Raw genomic sequence first — 20,692 nt, forward strand, 5'->3', positions numbered from 1 at the left:
GAGAAGTAGAAGGAGAAAACATGAAAAAATTAAATCAGAAGTGAAAACAGAAGAAGCAAACCACCTTGTTAACAACATATTCACTGGGATCAAGTTCACCAGGGAAGAGAGGAACATCAATCAGCTCCCGTTTCTAGACAAAATGGTGGAACAAACAAATGACCAACAGTGAATTCCTTACCAGTGTGTACAGAAAGACTACACACACAGACCGAATCCTGAATTACAACAGTATCCATCCCAGCGTCCACAAACAGTTGCGTCAAGACTCTGTTTATACGAGCGATAACACACTACAACACCTCGTGGTATGCAAAAACGAAGAGGAACACCTATACAAAGGTGTTGAAAACAGCAGATATCCTAATAGCTAGATCTGCCAATGCCTGGCAAATAAGCGACACGAAGAAGACACTGCTGCAATACACGGGCCACCGTACCCTTCATTAGAAACCACAAAGAGCAGGATAAATGTGATGTATAAAATACCATGCAGCAACTGTAAGAAGCAATACACAGAACACACGCACAGGAAACTCGCCACCAGGATATGTCCACTAACTTGCAACAAAATGGCGTGACCAACTCTCCCTTGTTTATATTCTCTCCAACAAAGAAGGAGATCAAGATAATAAAATGTGAGGCTGGATGAACACAGCAGGCCAAGCAGCATCTCAGGAGCACAAAAGCTGACGTTTCGGGCCTAGACCCTTCATCAGAGAGGGGGATGGGGGGAGGGAACTGGAATAAATAGGGAGAGAGGGGGAGGCGGACCGAAGATGGAGAGTAAAGAAGATAGGTGGAGAGAGTGTAGGTGGGGAGGTAGGGAGGGGATAGGTCAGTCCAGGGAAGACGGACAGGTCAAGGAGGTGGGATGAGGTTAGTAGGTAGCTGGGGGTGCGGCTTGGGGTGGGAGGAAGGGATGGGTGAGAGGAAGAACCCGTTAGGGAGGCAGAGACAGGTTGGACTGGTTTTGGGATGCAGTGGGTGGGGGGGTAGAGCTGGGCTGGTTGTGTGGTGCAGTGGGGGGAGGGGATGAACTGGGCTGGTTTAGGGATGCAGTAGGGGAAGGGGAGATTTTGAAACTGGTGAAGTCCACATTGATACCATATGGCTGCAGGGTTCCCAGGCGGAATATGAGTTGCTGTTCCTGCAACCTTCGGGTGGCATCATTGTGGCAGTGCAGGAGGCCCATGATGGACATGTCATCAAGAGAATGGGAGGGGGAATGGAAATGGTTTGCGACTGGGAGGTGCAGTTGTTTGTTGCGAACTGAGCGGAGGTGTTCTGCAAAGCGGTCCCCAAGCCTCCGCTTGGTTTCCCCAATGTAGAGGAAGCCGCACCGGGTACAGTGGATGCAGTATACCACATTGGCAGATGTGCAGGTGAACCTCTGCTTGATGTGGAATGTCAGAGAAGGAGATCAGTTGGGTTGGTGGGACAACATAACAGTACCAGGACTAACAAAACAAAGACAAGCACAAGAATTCCCGGAAGCCTGGTTTTCAACCACTGGTGCCACAAACAAATATTGAAATGGATGCCATCTGCATACCACTACGAAGCAAAGCCAGAAACAGGACTGCCCACCATAAATTCACAATGGAACAGAACAACAGTGCTTCAACAGAGGCTAAACAGCATTGAAGATGTCACCTAGAAGAAGAAACAGTCAGTTCGGCAAACCAACCAACCAACTCCAGCCATGACCTTGGCTGGAGGTCTTCACTAAAACATTAATCCTTAAGTTTTGCTGTTGAAATTTGCACTGTAGAGGGACTAAATTTTTGAGGGATCTCACATAGGAATAAGGTATAATTTAGTTTAGTCACTATAAAACATTTAAAATTCCAACTTCAGTCAGATGAGATGTAACACCACTTTAATACCAGTCTTCCAACATGAATGGAATATTTGTGACAAATCATTGCGACACACAGGCCCAGCAGCCACTGCTTGCTTGCAAGAGGACTTCTGTTTTGGTGTGTTTACTGAAAGATTTTATTTTGTTAATTGGTTGTGTATGTAAACTGAAGATATCAATTTAGCAATTATTCAACTTCTGGTGATTCCTGTTTTATCTATGAGGTTAAAAACTCATGAGCCACTCTCAAATTCGCAAAGCACTTGGCTTGAGATTAATTGCAGTTTGATGTGATTTTGTCAGTGTGAAAATATGATAACAAATGAACTGCCAGCACCAGAAAGCTATCTGGCACCTAAAATAAACTATCCAGATGTGAAATGCATTCACATGTTTCGCGGAAAAAATACACATTGACAATGTGAAATTTTTAATTTTGATTATATTTATATCAGATATATTCCACGTTGTACAAAATACACTTTTAAAATTAATTCCGGAAGAACTTTGTTTTTTGGACATTGAGACTTAAAATATTGCTTAAACCTCTGTACATACAATTAATTTTGCATGATCTGTAAAGTTGGCAAGTTACTCCATAAAGTAAATAAATGAACAGCTATATTCCCTGCAACGCATTAATTAAATGTACCTACCATTGCTAAGTGAGTGCTAATTTCATCTTATGATGATAATGAAATGTAATGTCATGCATTTTGTTAAAATTAGAACATAAAAAAGTTACTGAAGATACCATACAGCAAATCACATGTCAGCATGGGTGTTCATCGTGTTGGAAGGACCCTCTTGCTTGATGAATTAGATATTCAGGAACTGTTTATGACCTCATCCCAGGTAATTATAAGCTCCTGTTGTTCTAACCATGAAATAGCTTTTATATAAAACCATCTATTGGTACCATTTTGCAAAGTCTAATGGATGAGCAAAGGGGAGAGAGTCCAATTGGGTTATATCCCTTATCTGCATCATTTGCACTTAACTGGACACATTGATTTTGTTTTTTAAGTATTGATTAATTCTTAACGTCATATTGTGGCATTGCCAGTTTGGTCTGTACGTTCCAAAGAACATTTTTATACAGATTTGCAATGAATTAATTCTACATGATTCTTCCATTATACTTGAATGCTCTAACTCGCACATGCAGAGTGAATTACTTGTGGAACGTCTTCATGCCCAACTTGTTCTGCAAAGCAGTTACCCAGTATGCATTTGTATTGCCAGTGTAGAGCAGATCCTATTAAGTGAATGCGGCAAATTAGTTTGCAAGAAATGCGAGTAAATTGGTGCTTTGTCTGGAAAGTTTGTTTTGTGGAGCTCTTCCATTTTCTCCATCATGTAAAAAGTTCTGCTCTGCTGTCTGCAGCGTTCTGTGATAACCAATACAAACTGGAAGAACAGCATTTCCTTTTCTACTTAGGGACTATACGGACTTCTGAGCTTAACATTGAGTTCAACAATTTCAGACCATAAACTCAGTTCTCATTTGATGCCCCCCTCCCTCCCCCACACACCCACCAAAAACACCACCATCACCATTGTTTCCATGGGCTTGCTGTCAGCAGAGTTTACCTATTTTTCTGCTACAAATACCGACTCATCACCACCATTGCCTCTGAGTTCCAAGGTTCCACACACAATGATGATGTCTGCATGTCAGTTGCAGCATTCGTTTTCAATTCCAGAGGGGAAAGTGATGGCCTAGTGGCATAATCACTACACTTTTAACTCAGAGACCTAGGTAATATTCTGGGGACCCTGGGTTGAATCCCACCACTGCAGACAGTGCAATTTGAAATCAATAAAAATCTGGACCTAAGAGTTTAATGATGACCATGAATCCTTTGTCAATTATTGGAGAAGCCCATCTGGTTAGCTAATGCCTTTTAAGGAAGGAAGTCTGGAGTCCTTGCCAGTCTGGTCTACATGTGACTCCAGCAATGTGGTTGACTCTTGACTGCCTTCCGGGCGAATAAGGATGGGCAATAAATGCTGCCTGGCCAGTGATGCCCTCATCCTGTGAATGCATAACGAAAAAAAAATCATGCATGGACCTCAAAGGCTCGTGCAGCTGGAAGGAAAATTGAAGGGAATGCTGCTCCCTTCAGTATATCTTTAGTAATATCTTTACTGATATTAGCACTTGCTTTGCCTTTTGCTCTGGACACCTTTGCAGAAAGCAAGCCGTGGGGGCCAGAGATTAATTTTTGCTGGTTCCTGGCTGGAGAAGAACCGTGTGACATAACCAAAAGTCTTTCATTTTTGTTGTTCTTCACGTTAAATGGGGAACCAATATTCCTTCATTTGCTTAAAGTGCAAATTGTCCACAAAAAGAAAATAATGTTCAGTCAGTTGTCTTCTTTAAGTATAGTCTTTTGTGATAGTATCATTGCTCAAACGTAATCTTGATATTTTATTTTTTGCGCGGACAGCTAGAAATTAGAATTTCTGTTTGAAAAGTTATTTTCAAAAAGGTTTTGTGATTGTGCCCTATAAACAGCTAATCTATTCTCCGAAATAATGTTTTAATGCTTAATAGTAAGAATGAACGGTAGTACCCTGAAGTACATGTTTATCTTTGTTAATCCTTTAAACCATGGTCAAATTTGTATTTGTACAGGTTACCTGTTCTAAATGCAATGTTATGTGAATGAAAAAGAACTTGTTTCGTTTTAGACAGGAGACTGGAATTGGCTAAAAGAATTATACCAAAGACTTGTGGATCCAAAATGGCAAAGAAAAAAGAAAAGCAGGGAGCAGTTCTATCAGAAAGCAATTCTTTCCAAATTTCTATACTATAGGTGAGTACTGATTTTAATTTATGATCAATCAGTAAATGAGATGACAACTTGGACACTACTAGTTTGATTGTATTGGCACAAAATAAGTTACTATTTCTGTTTAACTGTGTCCAAATTTCACAAACAATCTTTTTGAATATTATGCAGAAATTAGGTTTGAAAATGGTTAAGAACTGTTGCGTTCAAACTGTGTGATCTAATCTGGGATTTGGTTTCTTTCTCATGATATGTTAGGAGAAAAGTTGATTATAAAGCCTCCTTTTAGGACAAATGAGTACTTACTTGACAAGCTCAGTTTTAGTTCTACCACTTCTGTGGACTCTGTTTCAGAAGCGCAGAGGATTTTAATTAATCTGCATTTTGACTTCCAGATGATTTGTTGAAGTAGATTATGAAATAGATGATTCTGACAGCAGCTAACAAAACTCCGAGCTATGAATTGTGATCTTCCCTTATTTCTTACGGACTATAACTTAGGCTAAGCTAATCCTCCCCTACTCTCTAACCTCTGATTCCAAATTATGTTATGATGTTAGCAACCTGTTAATTTATTTTTGTTTGAAGTACATAAAGTTTGTGATCCCAGATACATAACTTGGAATAAAACAATATTCTGTAGTTTTTAGCATACAAAATAAACTTCACACAATTAGGGAAATAAAGTATCTACAGTTTACATAAAATTTATGCTCCAGCATCCAAAATAACATGAGGTAAATGTTGTTTAATGAGTAAACCATGACAAATTATTGGGAGTTTTTTTCATATAATACATAAGATATGGAGGGAAATTTTATGTTGTGGGTTAAAGCAAATTTGAATTTTTTTGTATTTGACACAATATTTATTAAAAAGAAACTTGTTCCAATTTGAAGAGATTGTAATGTTTCACTAAAAACTTGCTTTTCATGCTGTACAGCTATGTAGTTTTTCGGTCATTTATTATAATATTTATTTTTCAGTTTCCTTTTGATTTCCATTAGTTTTTTTTTCTAGTTGTAAACATTGTATTGATTATTTTCTTCTGAATGCTTTTAGTGTCAATGGAGATTGTGAAGCTGAACCAGTTCCAACTCCTATAGCACAACCTGCTGACACTCAGCCCCAGGTAAACCCCATAGCTGTAGAGGATTCCTCCTGGCCTGCACCCCTGAGAACATCTGCTTCCGTCGCTGAAGATGGAAATCCTCAGGAACAGGTAAGTTGTTACTGTGCATTTTACATAATTCCGAGCTCATTATGGTTCAGTTAAATTTTAACAGTCCAAGAATTTTTCATGTCATTTGATTATTTTCTCATGTCCTTTGCAAACTGCTTAATATCTCGTTCGGGTTACTTATTCTGCTAGTTTAGAATTATATTAGTGATATTCTGTAAAATTTTGTTTGTAAGTATAGTCAACATAAGGCAAATATTTGATAATAGCTCTTAATGTCTGCGATCTCACTGTTTTCAATGCAGAATTATTGAATTAAACATAAATTGGTTCGCAGTAGTCCTTTTGTTACATTGTAATTTGTACATTTGTGTATAAACTCAGACAATTTTTATAAACAACCAGTTCATTTTAGCATGATTATGTTTGAACAGATTAACTATATTTCTTTAGATGGAGTTGTACACTTGAAAGAATAAGAAAACTGTAACATTCATTACCCATCTAGTTATAAAAACCATTTTTTAATATCCTGATCTTGGGAAATTAGTATATTTGTTGGCGTTAAACTGCATAATCATATTCCAAGAATTTAGATTTGATCATTTTGTTTCTAAATGGCTTCAAAATAATTAACTCCATTAAAAGAATTTTCCTCACTGTAGAATGCTAATAAAGGAAATTTGATTTGAAAACAAAATTGAATACTCTGATATCTATTATATTTCTGAGAAAAGAATACCATTACACTGGATTAAATCTATGTAAATCCATTACAGTGGAGTCTTCAAGATCAGGTTCAATGATTTCATCTGGAATTTTGTTGTTTCTGTAAAATGCTTTTGTGTTAGCGTGTAGATGATTTTAATTTCTGTAATGCAGATTACTGTGTTTGACTGGCAGTCAAACATTCATTGCTTAGAGCTTGATTAATTTTATTTTTCAAGCTAAATTCTGTCAGATAATGGTATTATCAGGCCATTGCTGAATTAGAAGGCAGAAAAAAATTTCAAGAATGAAATTACTGTCTAAATTTTAATCAGGAACAGGCGTTGGTGAGCACGAAATTATATTGTAATTAAGTTGCGATGCATTGATCTGAGATGATTTTGTAAAAGAGGGAGTGATGGAGAGTTAATCAATGGGACCAGATCTTAAGTAGGCTCTGCTGTATTAATGTTTTAACATTCTTTGCAAATGCTAAAATAGTGTGTGTATTGGGTAAAAATATACATGCTTGCACCTTTTACAGGGGAATGTTCCTCTGGAAGCCACATATGTATTAGAGCAGGTGGCCACTACCCCGAAAGAACAAAATCTGACTACTTTTTTGAATGAAGGGGAAAACAGTCAGGTATGGTGAAGATGACCAATTTCCAAGTATTTCCCTAAAAAAAGGGAGCTTTTATAATAGGTCCCAATTGGTTTTATAATAAATAAAATTGGTATTGTTAAGTTTGTTACATTTTCCTTGATATCTGATAATGTTCAAGTGTCCTTTCTTCACTCTTCTATTTTAAAAATATGTATCCTTTTAACAACTTGTCTCTCTTTCTAAAGGGGCTTAAAAATGATTTTGTCAGGAATATTCTTTGGACGTTTGAAGATATTCATATGCTTGTGGGTTCAAATATGCCTATTTTTGGTGGTGGAAAATATCCAGCTGTAAGCTTAAGACTCAGGTAAGCTTTTTATGCAGTATGGAAGGTGTCAGTTATCCACTCAGTATGTTATTCACTCAAGTACCTCTTTCTACCCCAATGCTAAACAGCTAAAGCTGAGACTAGTAGTAGTAATTCAGATGGGATCATAACTGTAAACAGCGAAATTTGGGCTTAGAACGTTTTTGTACTTTGTTAGTAAAATTTCAGATGCTTTCTTCCTTGCTTCCTTTCTTGATGCCTGGCAAGTCATTTAAATAAATATCTAGGTAATCTGTCACAGTAAAACGTTTTGCCCCAAGTGCAATTCAATACTCCGTTTGTTTGAGAGATGAGTGAGAAGAATAAATTGTAATTTGTTCATTTGTGTGCATGATTGGCTGTTATTCAATGTACAAATGCCTAGTAACTTTTCAGAGGTTTTTAAGGAGTTATAACAGTTCTCAAATTAGTCAGTGAAGTAAAGTTAAATAGAACATTAGATTTGTCTCCCCTTGGGTTTAGCCAAAGTTTAGAAACTAGGAAGGAGATGAGATCAGAAACCAAAGTGCAGTTGGTAGGAATTATATAAGATAGTAAAAACTGGAAAATGTGGGATGGTTGTTGTGCTGTAGTGATAGTGTCCCTACCTCGGAGCCAGGAAGCCAATTTCAAATTCCACCTCCACCAGAGATATGCCGTAACATCTCTGATTGGGTTGATCAGAAAATATCAACAAGGTGACAACTCTACACACCAGTTTGTCTGGGTATACAAATTACTTGTTCATTGGGTCATCTTGTGCAGTGGCGGTGTTCCTTTCTGGACCAGTAGGCTTGGGTTTAAGTCCCATCTACTCCAGAGATGTGTAGTAACAACCTTTAACAGGTGAATTAAAAAAAAATAGACTGGCAAACGTTTTGGTATATCCATGATCCGATACAAGAATTTTTCCAATACTGTTAATCCAAGGAATTTATGCCTCTATTTTTAAATGTTTCTTGGTTCTATCAATTATCATTGACTTGTATTAGCAAAATTGATCAACCTAAGTTTGCAAGCTTTAATTTGAGACATTTTGTTTCTTTCTTAGGGATAGCAACAAACCAATTAACATTCTGACAGGGATTGACTATTGGCTTGACAATTTAATGTGCAATGTTCCAGAACTTGTCATGTGCTTTCACGTTAATGGGATTGTACAGGTAAAAACAATTTTAGATTAAAAAAAACTTATAGTAGTTCAGTACTGTGATATTTTCATTTTTATTTAATGTGCTCAACTTTGAAAGACAAATGCATTTTTCTGTCTAATACACATGGGCACTTGCTAATCAAAACAATTCCAATATCCTTTGTGCTAGTGGTTTAGTATCTGGGTATAATTTTTGGTTGAATCCGTATTTCAAGACTTGCGTCTACTACCAGCTGTAATGAAGTCATTTAAAATAATCGTTTAATAAAAATAGGGATTTTTTAAACCCTGTTTGTAGGATTTTTGATCTCAGGCTCATTCCAGTCAGGAATCTTTAGCAAGTTTTGAATTTGAAGTGCATCTTGGAAATATTATTTCTGCTCTCATTCCAGATTTAATGGTGTATTTTCCCAGCTGTTAGGGGTGTTCAGGTACATGCTCCTTTAGAAAATTCAGAAATAAAGTACAAAAGATTATGCAGTTATTAATTCAAAGCTACTTTTCCTTAATTTAACAGTTCGTAGTCTGTTCAGTAACCAAAAAGATCTGAAGATATTTGGATTTACAGTAAATTAGCTTGCGCTCCTTCTAAAAAGGCTGCCATAATGGCTAATCTTCTCCTCCAACTCTGTTCTCTTGCCACAGTGCATAGACACACCACACTCTCTTAAGACTCTGTTCAGAGAGACAACTGCGTCCAATCCAAACAGTTTTAAAGGGACTCTCTCCTCCTGTTAAATTGCCTGGGTGTTTTAATTTATTGAAAATAAGCAAAATCAACACACAACAAAGCAATTCCAGATATATGTTCCATCAACATGAATCATTTCTGCAGTTTACGCATTTACAAAATAATCACCGGACTTAGATCTTACTTTCAAAATTGGCCCGAACCACCGCCCCCCACCCTTTCCAGTTTTCCCAAATTTAACTTTCGTCCCTACACCCTTTGAATTCACGCTGTACTTTCCATTCCTCCATCACAACTGAAGCTGACTTTTTACTCTCCATCTTGTCTTTATATTGTGCTCTCAATCTCATTCTCATTGCGCATCACTGTTTTTCATTAACTCGGGCATTTTTCCTTTTATTCACAGTAAATAGTTCAGAACTTATCTCTACTAACTGCTGTTTTCAGTGACATATACAGAATTGGAATTTTTATTCTTCTGAGTGTTCTTTCACACAATGTGCAACAGCGTTCTAATAATTTATAACAATAACAACTGAATATGCAAATCTCCAAGCAGTACTTGGGGACAGAAATGAAATAAGGGCAATATTTGGATGGTTGAGAATGATGTTGTTGTGTTGATTTTTCACTCAGACATGGGAGCAAAGCCTCTGAAACAGTGTCCAATACAAATGATTGGAATATATACCTGTTTAACTTTGGATAAAGCTTGGCAATGGTCAATTTAAATGACTTTCTGTTCATCAATAAATGTTCAGTTTTCTTTTCCAGTTTGTAATTTCGTTGTAACTTTTGCATGTTTTGCAGAGATATGAAATGATAAAGACAGAAGATATCCCTAATTTAGATAATTCCAGTTTCTCCACTAAAGTGGTAAAAGATATTGCTCAGAATATTCTCTCATTTCTAAAGGCAAATTGTACTAAAGAAGGACATACGTATTGGCTCTTTAAAGGTGAGCAAAAATATTGAATTGAAAGTCAGATTTAAAGCAGTAGATTCATTTGAAGTCAAATGCTGATTTATTTGGCACAAGGTGTTTTCCTTTGTTGCACTGTTGATTATTTTTTGACATATAATTGGTAATTAGCTGTAGTCCCATTTGGGCAAAATATATTTCTCTGTTAGAGTCAGGTGGTTAGATCACCTGTGGACTATTAATCTGCATTAAGCATGAGAACAAACAAGATCATAAGTCAGCATGAATTACTGTGAATACTATTTTGTCGAAATACAGAAATTTTAGAGTGCAGACAGAGTTTATTCAACCCATCGTACCTGCACCAGTTATTCAAACAAACATCATTTTTAAATGCCAGTTTCCTCCTTTTCCTATACCCTTGCACAATGTTTTTATCCAGTGCCACCTTGATTATTTCAGTTGAGTGTTCCTCCACCACATTTCCAGGCGAGGCATTCCATATCCTAACTCACTCACTGGGGAAAAAAACATTTTTCCTTATTTCACCCTCATTTGGTTTGCAGATCATTTCAAATCTTGTTCTGATGAGTGGCAACAATTTCTGTCGATTTTACTTGACCCAGCTCACTCGTTAATTTGAAAACCTGCTTCAGGTCTCTACTTATCCACCTTCTCTCCAAGGACAGTAGTCCCAACTTCTTCCATTTATCCACATAGCTGAAGATTGGCATCCCTGGAACCATTCTTGAAAACTGTTTCTACATCTCTTCAATGCTGCACCCTCCTTAGAATTGTACCGTCCATTTAATTTGTATCTCCATTTCAGTATTCTTCCTACCAAAATGCATCACCTCACACTTCTCTGCATTGAAAATTAATTTGCACACACCACCAACTTCTTTCTATCCTTCTGGAGTTCTGCACTGTTCTGGCAATTTGTCTGTGTTTGTGCATCTGCAAACTTTGAAACTGCCCCCTTCACTCAGAGATTGTATCATTAATATATACCAGGAAAAGCAAGAGTCGCAACCCCTGAGGAGCTCTGCTACAAACCTTCGTCCTGACTGAAAAATATCCATTGACCATTCTTTCTTCCTGTCATGCAACTAATTTTGTATCCATGTTACTACTGACCCTTTTATTCTGTTACTGTTATTATTCCTCAAGTCTGAGCAGCACTGTATTAAATGCTTTCTGAAAATCCATGTACACCACCTTTAACAGTCTCACTGTCATCAAGCCTTTGTTACCCCTTCAAAAACACTCCTGCATGTTAGTTAAATGTGATTTCCTCTTTAGAAATCTATGCTGACTGTTCCTAATCAACCCACCTTTTCCTATGAAGTTATTAATTCTATCCAGAATAATTATTTTTCAAAACTTCCCCACAACTTAATTTAAACTGGTTTGTCTGTAATTGTCGGGCTTATTCTTATAGCATGTCTTGAACAATTGTAATGTTTGCAATTTTCCGGTTTCGTAGTACTACCACTGAGTCTACAGAAGTATGAAAGATGGTGGCCAGTGTCCCTGCAATTTCCACTATAACTTTCTTATAAATCCTTGGATGCGTCTCATCTGGTCCCAGTTCCTTGTCGACTTTAGGTACAAGCAGTCTATCCAACTCTTCTGACCCATCTTTTCTAATGAATGAATTTCTTCCTCTTTCACCATGGACTGGGCAGCATCTCCCTCTTTGGTAAAGACAGATACAAAGTATTCATTTATCATATTGGCAGTGCCCCATCTCCAAGTGTAAGTTCCCTTTTTGGTCCCTATATATATAAAACAGTTGTTTCTTGTTGCTGCTAAGTTGCAGGCATAATGTTTGTCTAAAATGATTGTACTTTTTTTTTTCTCAAGCTTATGGATGAGAAGGCATAGGTTTGATAAGTTATATTTTTAGGATATAATGTTAAATTAGATTTATTTCTTCTAATGGTCAAAAAAGCAACCTTTGATTAGCCTCAGATTTGTATTTTATTTAAGATCAGATTTTCAAATTTGCGAATTTTTGTCTGCTGTTTGAGCCAATATCTGTTATACTTTGAAGTGTGCTTGCAAAAGTATTGAGTTGCTGTGTGACTAGTTGTCTTTTGTGGCTTAAAAGGAAAACCAAATTTTTGGAACGTGTAACTGTTTAAAATGTTTCCACAATGGTTTTTGCCTTTGTTTCTTTCAGCAAGTGGAAGTGACATTGTAAAACTTTATGATCTGACGACACTTTGTGAAGAAACAACTGAAGACAAATATCAAAATCCTTTCACCATGCCTGTTGCTGTCTTACTGTACAAGTAAGTTTTCTAAGCAAATTGATAGATTTGTTTTTCCCTTTCTTGTTGCCCTCTGTGCTGACCGCGAGGAAAAATTCCAAGGCAACCAATGGGAGGAAGTGGAAGGATGGTAACTTTCTTGATGAAATAACCAAAGTAAATTCCATTTATAATTCTGTGAACTGGTAACTAGGCCAAAGGTGCACCATAAATTCTACAGCAGAGAAGGGGATAAAGCATCCCAACGTTTCCGTACCAGTGCTTGCAAACCTAATTCTACTGTCCTTTTTATACTTCTGTGTATATATACAGATGTGTCCGGATTCTGGCACACTTGGGAGAGAGACAGTGGTGGATTTTAAATTTTCTGAATTTTGGACATTCAGCCTGACGTGTTATTCAGAGCAGCTCCTCTTGGTGTCTTGCAATGGGTCCAGCCACTGGAAGGTTTAAGTCCAGTTGTCAGGCAGTTTTGATCTTCAGTTGGTGCTTCGACATTGTGTTGCCTTTCAAGCAAATTTTGGGACTACGGCAACGTACTCATGCTTTTAGCTAGAACTAATCCAGGATGATTGTACAGTATATCATTCAAAAATGTCCAGTTACTAAAATTGATTTATTGTCGTCTCTGTGGAAGCGGTCATAAATGTACTCAAAGCAGAACGTACAATAGCATGGCAATCAGCAGTCTTTTGACACGACTGCTCCTTTTTCCAATCTGGGCAAGAAGTTTTCAATTGGACAAAAACCAGTGTGCATTGTCTCAAGTGCTAAATTCCTAAATTAAAACATGTCCCGTTGTGGTCAATTCTGGTTTTCAAACAGCTGCATTGTTAGTATTCTGCCTGTAGTGAACGGACAGACAATAAATATATTTGTATTTGTGTTCAACTACTTGTCCCTTGCTGTTTAGGGTTGTTTATACTTCCATTTTTGTTACAGGCATGGTGGTCATTTTTTTTTGCTAATTTTGACCCTGTCTGTTGTTTCATCAGTGGTGAAGAAGGCATTCATCCTGGAGGCATTTTGAAATGCATAGGTTTTGTCCCTACAATTTTTAGTCAACCCAGTAAAACATTCCCTCTGTTGGAACCTGTTTCAATTTCATTTATTCTGTAATAATCACCAAAATCTGTCTATGCTTCAGTACTCTTTTGAAGATTGATGTGTTCACCCCTACACCTCAGCGTAAATCTTGTTGTGCAGTAGGCTATAGCCGTCCGACTTGTGAAATGTTATTGAAATTAATTTCAATAAATTCTTAGTCTTGATCCATCAGACCTTTTTATTTTGCCCAAGCTATTAAGCAAAACGTTTTAGCTTAGTCTTTTCACCTGGCCATATAGCTGAGTGGTGGTGGCAAATTATTAAAAAGTGAGCAAGTTGATGTCGACAGCATCCGTGAAGCTAAAAGTGTAAGCAATACAGTTGGATGCCTATGCTTTAACTTTATCATATCAGTTTTTATCTTGCAAGCTTGTTTCTTCCTATGCTGTGTAGATGCTGGAATAAGTGCTAAAGATATTTATTTTTAAATAGAAGTATCTTCACATACAATGAAATATAATACTGTTTTATATTTTGCTTCATTTGATAGTTTTTTTTTGTGAACTTTGAAGCTTCAGTTAACTTTAGTGGAGTTCTCCTGTGATGGAACCACTTTATGATTGCTTTTCATTTAAAAAAGTAACAATGATTGTGTTGAGTGGAATATTTAATATTTAAAATATTATTTTTTGTAGGCAGTTCCTCTGAATGGAAGAGGATGCTGTTCAATGATTTCTGAGAGGACTAAGTTCAATACATGTAATTCTCTGACACTGCCACATATGGGCAGGTAGTACTTGAAAGGTTGGGTAAATGGGTTTTCTTTTGAGGTTTGTGTACTCTCTCTGGTACCTGACTTGTCTCTGCCTGTTCCTGACAAAGTTTCTGCGTTAGTGCTTTTCTGGAGGAACCTTCTCCAGTTTGGTTGGCGAAAAGCAATAGATTCCACAGGCCAGTAAGAATGCTTCAAGAATACTTTGAGGACATCCCTGCTATCGTCCTGGGGTTCTCCTAATACATGTGGTCCAGTTTTGGGAGCATGGTTGTCAGGCGTATGAGCAAACTCTTGGTGAGCAGAGGGGAGTTTTGAGTGATTTAATTCCTCACTGCTGGACAAGTTGTTTTGGGAGACAGTGCTGCTTCCTTGCCATTGGATTTGGAGGATCTTGCATTAGTACCACTAATGATATTTCTCAGGTGCCTGCTATTACAGTGTCCCAATTTCCAAAGCATATAGAAGCAAGGATCTCTGCTCCCTGGTAAGTCATTGCCTTAGTTGTGGGTTTGAGATGTTGACTCAAATACTCTCTCTCTTTCTCATTTAGACCAGGGCTCATCTGGCACACTGGAGGCAATAATTAGTTTCATTGTCTACCACATGCCTTTGTCAAGGGGAGGTTCCAGAAATACAAAAAAGTGGCCCAAATTTTCCAGGGTCTTCCTGTTGATATTAATTTAAGTTGGGGGTGGAGTGGAGTTGTGCTCTGTGAGCTGGTTGTAAGAGGGATCTTAGATTTCAGAAATTTATTTCCTTCACTTGGAAAGAGGAGCCCATGCATGGCCAGTCTTGGACACTGATCAGGATTATAGTCAAGAAGGGAGAAAAGTTCAATTGTGATAACCACAGAGGACTTCAGCCACCACAGAGATCATTACAATGACCCCCTTCTACATCTTCCTCCCAGTCTGCCTCTGCTTCTCCTGTCTCCTGCCTCCTTTCCCCCTCTACAGTTTGAACCATGCCTACTTACCCAGCTGAAATTTTTCCCTCAGCTTTGTATCCTAATCATACAACTTGCACCCAACTGCCATCCTACTGCCCTTGCCTATTTCCTGTCACAATATTCACTTGTCTGTCACTGTGCCTACCCTGCTTCAACTTCTAATTACCTTTTCTCAGTGGTTTGTCAATGTGTCTTCAAGACATTTAAATCTTGGAATGCGGCTGCCAAATATCAAGAGGGGTCATAGTTTGAGCAGTGATCCATGTGGCTCCAGGCTGTGTGGATTCATTACCTTCAGCAGGGAAGACTGCTGGCCCAGAGGATCTTCTTTCCTTTATCCAAACAAGTTCAGAAATAGTTTCCAAACCTGATTGAAAGGTCTGTGCCAATCAGCAAAACAGATGGAAGCCAATGATAATGGGAACTGCAGATGCTCTAGAATCCAAGATAACAAAGTGTGGAGCTGGATGAACACAGCAGGCCAAGCAGCATCTCAGGAGCACAAAAGCTGACGTTTCGGGCCTAGACACTTCATCAGAGAGGGGGATGGGGAGAGGGAACTGGAATAAATAGGGAGAGAGAGGGAGGCGGACCGAAGATGGAGAGAAAAGAAGATAGGTGGAGAGGAGAGTATAGGTGAGGAGGTAGGGAGGGGATAGGTCAGTCCATGGAAGATGGACAGGTCAAGGAGGCGGGATGAGGTGGTAGGTAGGAAATGGAGGTGCAGCTTGAGATGGGAGGAAGGGATGGGTGAGATGAAGAACAGGTTAGAGAAGTGGAGACAGGCTGGGCTGGTTTTGGGATGCAGTGGGGGGAGGGGTCAGGCTGGGCTGGTTTTGTGATGCAGTGGGGCGAGGGGAAGAACTGGGCTGGCTTTGGGATGCAGTGGGGGAAGGGGAGATTTTGAAGCTTGTGAAGTCCACATTGATACCATTGGGCTGCAGGGTTCCCAAGTGGAATATGAGTTGCTGTTCTTGCAACCTTCGGGTGGCATCATTGTGGCACTGCAGGAGGCCCATGATGGACATGTCGTCTGAGGAATGGGAGGGGGAGTTAAAATGATTCGCGACTGGGAGGTGTCTTATAATTCATCACCTCCCATGAAAATGGAGGTGCAGAGGGAAAAAGAAAGAAGTAAATCAAGAGAAGGTGAAGGCGACGACCAGTAGAAGTATAAAGGTGAATGCGCCCATATGCTCATTCTTGTGCCGAGTATTATCGGAAATAGATATGTTGCACAACAGTTTATGTTCAAGTTGCTTTTAATATCTCTAATTCTGTTTTCATTCTTCAAGCATTTGAATAGATATACACTATGTTTTATAGGGTTGCAAGTAACATGATGAAGAAGAAAGTTCAGAACAGGAAACATTATGGGATTATAAGGACCCTCTTGTTAAATTGTATTAAACTGCTGGATAAAGAAAGGCATCCTCAGGTACTTTGGATTTGAGTTTTGGATTGCTTCTTTGTATTCAAGAAGAGCTTTAATTGGGCAATGCACACTTTTGAATTGCATGAAATGTATATTGGCATTTCTAATTATTTGCACTTAAAGTTTTCACATCAGAGCTTTCAATTATTTACATTCTCTCGACCAAAAATGCTCTTTTTTTCACTGTGCATATTCAGTTATATTTCATTTTTGTAATTGCATCAAAACTCTAGGTTTTATCCTTAATTACCAGTGCTAAAGAATGATAGAATTCCTGCCGTATGGAGGCAGACTATTTGGCCCATCGAATCCACACCAAACCTCCAAAGGGCATCTTACCAATACCCACACCCTGCCCTATCCCTGCATTTCCCACCCTAGACACTATGGACAATTTAGCATAGTCAGTCTGCCTAACCTGCACATCTTTAGATTGTGGGATGAAACTGGGAGCATCTGGAAGAAACCCAGGCAGACTCAGGGAGAACGTGCAAACTTCACACAGACGAAGCTGCAATCGAACCCGGGTTGCTGGCGCTGTGAGGCAGCAGTGCTAACCATTGAGCCACCATGCTGCCCCCGTGACTTGGAGGTTGCGACAGGATTGAGTCTAGTTCTCCTTTAGCTGTTCAATTCAGGAAAAGTAAGAAACTGACTGGTTTAAAAACGTTAATTAGAGTTGAAAGTTTGATTCTGCCTGAAAATGACCTAGAATTGGGTGGTTAATTATTTCCTTTACCTAAAATAATTACTTAGCTAATTTTAAGAATTTGCATCATACTGTTTCCATTGTATTTACAATGCTTGGAATTAAAAAAAAGTTTTGTTTGTGTCAAAAGTTTTGAAGTGGTAGGATACATCATTTGCAAAATATTAAGGCTGATGGATTGCAGATAATAAATATTTAACATCCATGATTTTGCATCCTGTGCTGAATAAGCAAATCCTTTCCATTCAAGTTCTTCACTAATTACTTATGCAACTACAATTTTGCAGTTTGTGCAAATTATTGCTTCAGCCAACTACATGATCTCAGAGCTTTTCCAACTAGATGAACCACCAAAACGAGATGAAAATGGATCAAATCTGAATGAGAATTCTGATAGTTACAGTGAAGATGAGGATCTTCCAGAGGACAGTGATGAAAATGGTTCTTTCAGCAATGGCTCTGAACCTTCAGACGATAGCAAAGCTGTTGCTATCATTAAATCTGTTGGAGAATTGTCTGTACCTGAGAAGTACAAATCAATACACCAGATAAGGGTATGTACCCAATTTAATTAAGTTTTGTTTAGACGAATGTATGTTCTAAGTCTAATAAATGTTATAGTACAAAATCATTATCAATGATAGATATGAAAAACTGTTACATAAAATCCATATTTTTATTCCATTCTGAATTAAATAAAAATGCATTACAGCTAGAATAGATTTTTCTTTCAATACATTTGCTTAAACTGGGAACAGAGGATCTGTCGTCCTGGTACTGATTTTGGCAAAATTAAGGGGGATTGCTTTAAGTAACTTGATTAAACAGAATGTTTTACATTCAATTTTTGTTTTGAAGCCCATCTGTGCGTTTCCAGTTTGTCATGATACAGAGGAGCGATGCAGAGTTGTTCTCAATTACGTTCTTGAGGTAATTAATTCATTTGTTCAGCATTTTAGTTTGTAGAGTACACGATATGTACAACCTTAAGGTGGTGGTGCTCAGGCTTCTAACATCCCCATTTGGGGCCGCACTGGAGATTGAACAGTTAAGTGTGACATGCGCATTTGGCAATTTTACCAGTCGATAGAATTTTAGAAAAATCTTTTAGGTTATTTCTGTGTTCTATTTTGCTCAATGTCTATATTGACAAATTGAGTGGGTGAAGTAAACAAAGTTGCTGTTATTGATCTTGTGAAAAACTGTGACACTTCTATGGGGTTGTCATTTCAGAATCACAGTTGTTTTCTACCTCAAAGCAGATTTCCAACTGAGAGTTATTTACGCTCAGCATTTCAAAATCCCGTGCTCCTGTGCATAATGCATGTATGAGTGGGCATGAAAGATGCATGAGGAAATGGAAAAGCCCTTTTAAATTTACCTTTCAAAACTTCTGAATCCTGACTGCTCCTCAGTCATTCAGAAGTTGACCTGACTTGGAAAATTTCAAGGGGTGAGAATACAAGATGTTCTACATGCAAAAGAGTCAGCCAAGTTGGAAGTGCTTATCTTGTGCCATTAAAAATTACCAGCATAGGGATGAGGACGTTACCCTGTCATCGGTTGCTGCCCGGTTTTTTAAATATCTCCAAGGTTGGCCTGATGCTGAAAAATTACACAGCTGTGAGTAATTAAATAATTCATTTATGACAAATAGCTGTTCTAGAGCAAAAATTGCTGAAAGCTATGATAATTGTTGAGGTGTCTAGTATAATGTTCATATTGTGTGTATGTTGCTTTAAATTATCAAAAGTATTCATATAATCTGTCACTTTGTTGATTAGGCTCAACTGAATCATGTTAGTTTCTTTCAGGGGCTGAAGGCTGTAGATGGGAGTGTTAAAAAGGAGACTGACCTTCCGGCTGTTGATCCCAGTATTCCAATACCTTTGAAGTATGCAGACGAATCTGAATGCACAGGTCACGAAGCTCTTAAGAAACAAATTGCTTTGTTTTTGGACAAAGGTAAGTAGTCAAGAAAACTTCACCCTGAACACCACATATAATACTTTTCTTGCTAAATTATAACTTCTGCATGTTTTACATTTTTATCTGTTGCTCTTAATATCTTTACCCCTGCAAGCTACTAATTTTAGTGCTTTGTATGTACTTTAAAAGGACATTACTTGCAGTATTTATGTTAACCCAATAGTGTTTAAATTCTGTGCATAATTGCACAGTATTGTCTTACAGTAGGTTCCAAATTCACTGTTCAGAGTAATGCTGAATTACACATAACATTGCTTAAAAATATATTATAATTAGATGCAGGTATTGTTCAACATGCTTTTGTGGAGTTTTTCATTTGAAATATTTTTTAAATGTTTGTGCGTTCATAAATTGTTTAAATTAAGTGACAAGTGTCATTGTATAGATTATATCTAACTGTATTAAAATTAGCTACTTTCTTTCAGAAGCAACATGCTTTTAGATTAGTGGGGAAGAGGTAGTTAATTTGTGTTTTTTTTAATGGAGGGCATTACACCCATTCAAATTAATTTGTTTGAAATCCACGTTAAAATTCTTTTATGACCTGCCTGATTTGATTTTTTATTTAAAGTTTCGAGCTCTTCAGCTAATAATATTGTGATTTTGATTTTAGTGCTTTTATTTTTCACAGTTGGCCCAGCTCATAAAACACATGAACTTCCCAGCCAATCTGGGATGATACCAGATACATGGCAATATCAAATGAAATTGAATCTAATCTTTAAAGCTTCAAGAGCTTACTTTGTTCTCTCGGATGCAGCTACTACTTTGCAAAAGTATGGTAGAGCGTTAAGATATATTAAACTTTCTCTACAATCTCTTGGTAAGTGGCTGCATATTGTTATTACATGTTCCGTTTTGGAAAATGACACTGTAGAAGTTAAGTAACTTCAATAAATTGGTTAGTAAGAGAGGTGCCTCCTAGTCAGGACATAGACTGATATATTTTGGAGGTGCAAGTGAGGCTAGAATGCTTGAGAAAATTGTATCTATTAGGTATTTACTAATAGTAGACATGATGAAAAATCAACAGATAATGGGTGGAGTGAAAATTGCAAGCAAGGATGTACTGGAAAAGCTAACTGCTCAGAGTAGATAAGGTGACTGGTTTGGCTGCTTGCATCCCATGTTGCAAAGAGAAGTGGGAGTGAAGATTCAGAAAGGTTTGCCATAATCTTGCCATCTTCAAGTGGACTGCAGCAATTCAAGAAAGCAGCTTGCC

General features: G+C 37.9%; 1 protein-coding gene across 3 annotated transcripts in view; it reads left to right on the top strand.

Annotated features, from left to right (window-relative positions):
- The window catches only part of edrf1 (erythroid differentiation regulatory factor 1), a 62,488-nt gene that overhangs the window by 10,901 nt on the left and 30,895 nt on the right, over positions 1-20,692 (top strand). For all 3 annotated transcript variants that reach the window (XM_048550872.2, XM_059653080.1, XM_048550874.1), the window contains exons 4-16: positions 2,594-2,719; positions 4,562-4,686; positions 5,725-5,884; positions 7,095-7,196; positions 7,403-7,524; positions 8,576-8,687; positions 10,179-10,326; positions 12,476-12,587; positions 16,664-16,775; positions 17,769-18,035; positions 18,340-18,411; positions 19,296-19,446; positions 20,102-20,293. In XM_048550872.2, the coding sequence (XP_048406829.1) occupies positions 2,594-2,719; positions 4,562-4,686; positions 5,725-5,884; positions 7,095-7,196; positions 7,403-7,524; positions 8,576-8,687; positions 10,179-10,326; positions 12,476-12,587; positions 16,664-16,775; positions 17,769-18,035; positions 18,340-18,411; positions 19,296-19,446; positions 20,102-20,293 (1,801 nt within the window). The remainder of the gene's footprint in view (positions 1-2,593; positions 2,720-4,561; positions 4,687-5,724; positions 5,885-7,094; positions 7,197-7,402; positions 7,525-8,575; positions 8,688-10,178; positions 10,327-12,475; positions 12,588-16,663; positions 16,776-17,768; positions 18,036-18,339; positions 18,412-19,295; positions 19,447-20,101; positions 20,294-20,692) is intronic.

The sequence above is a fragment of the Stegostoma tigrinum genome, chromosome 20, assembly GCF_030684315.1.
Source record: "Stegostoma tigrinum isolate sSteTig4 chromosome 20, sSteTig4.hap1, whole genome shotgun sequence".
Lineage (NCBI taxonomy): Eukaryota > Metazoa > Chordata > Chondrichthyes > Orectolobiformes > Stegostomatidae > Stegostoma > Stegostoma tigrinum.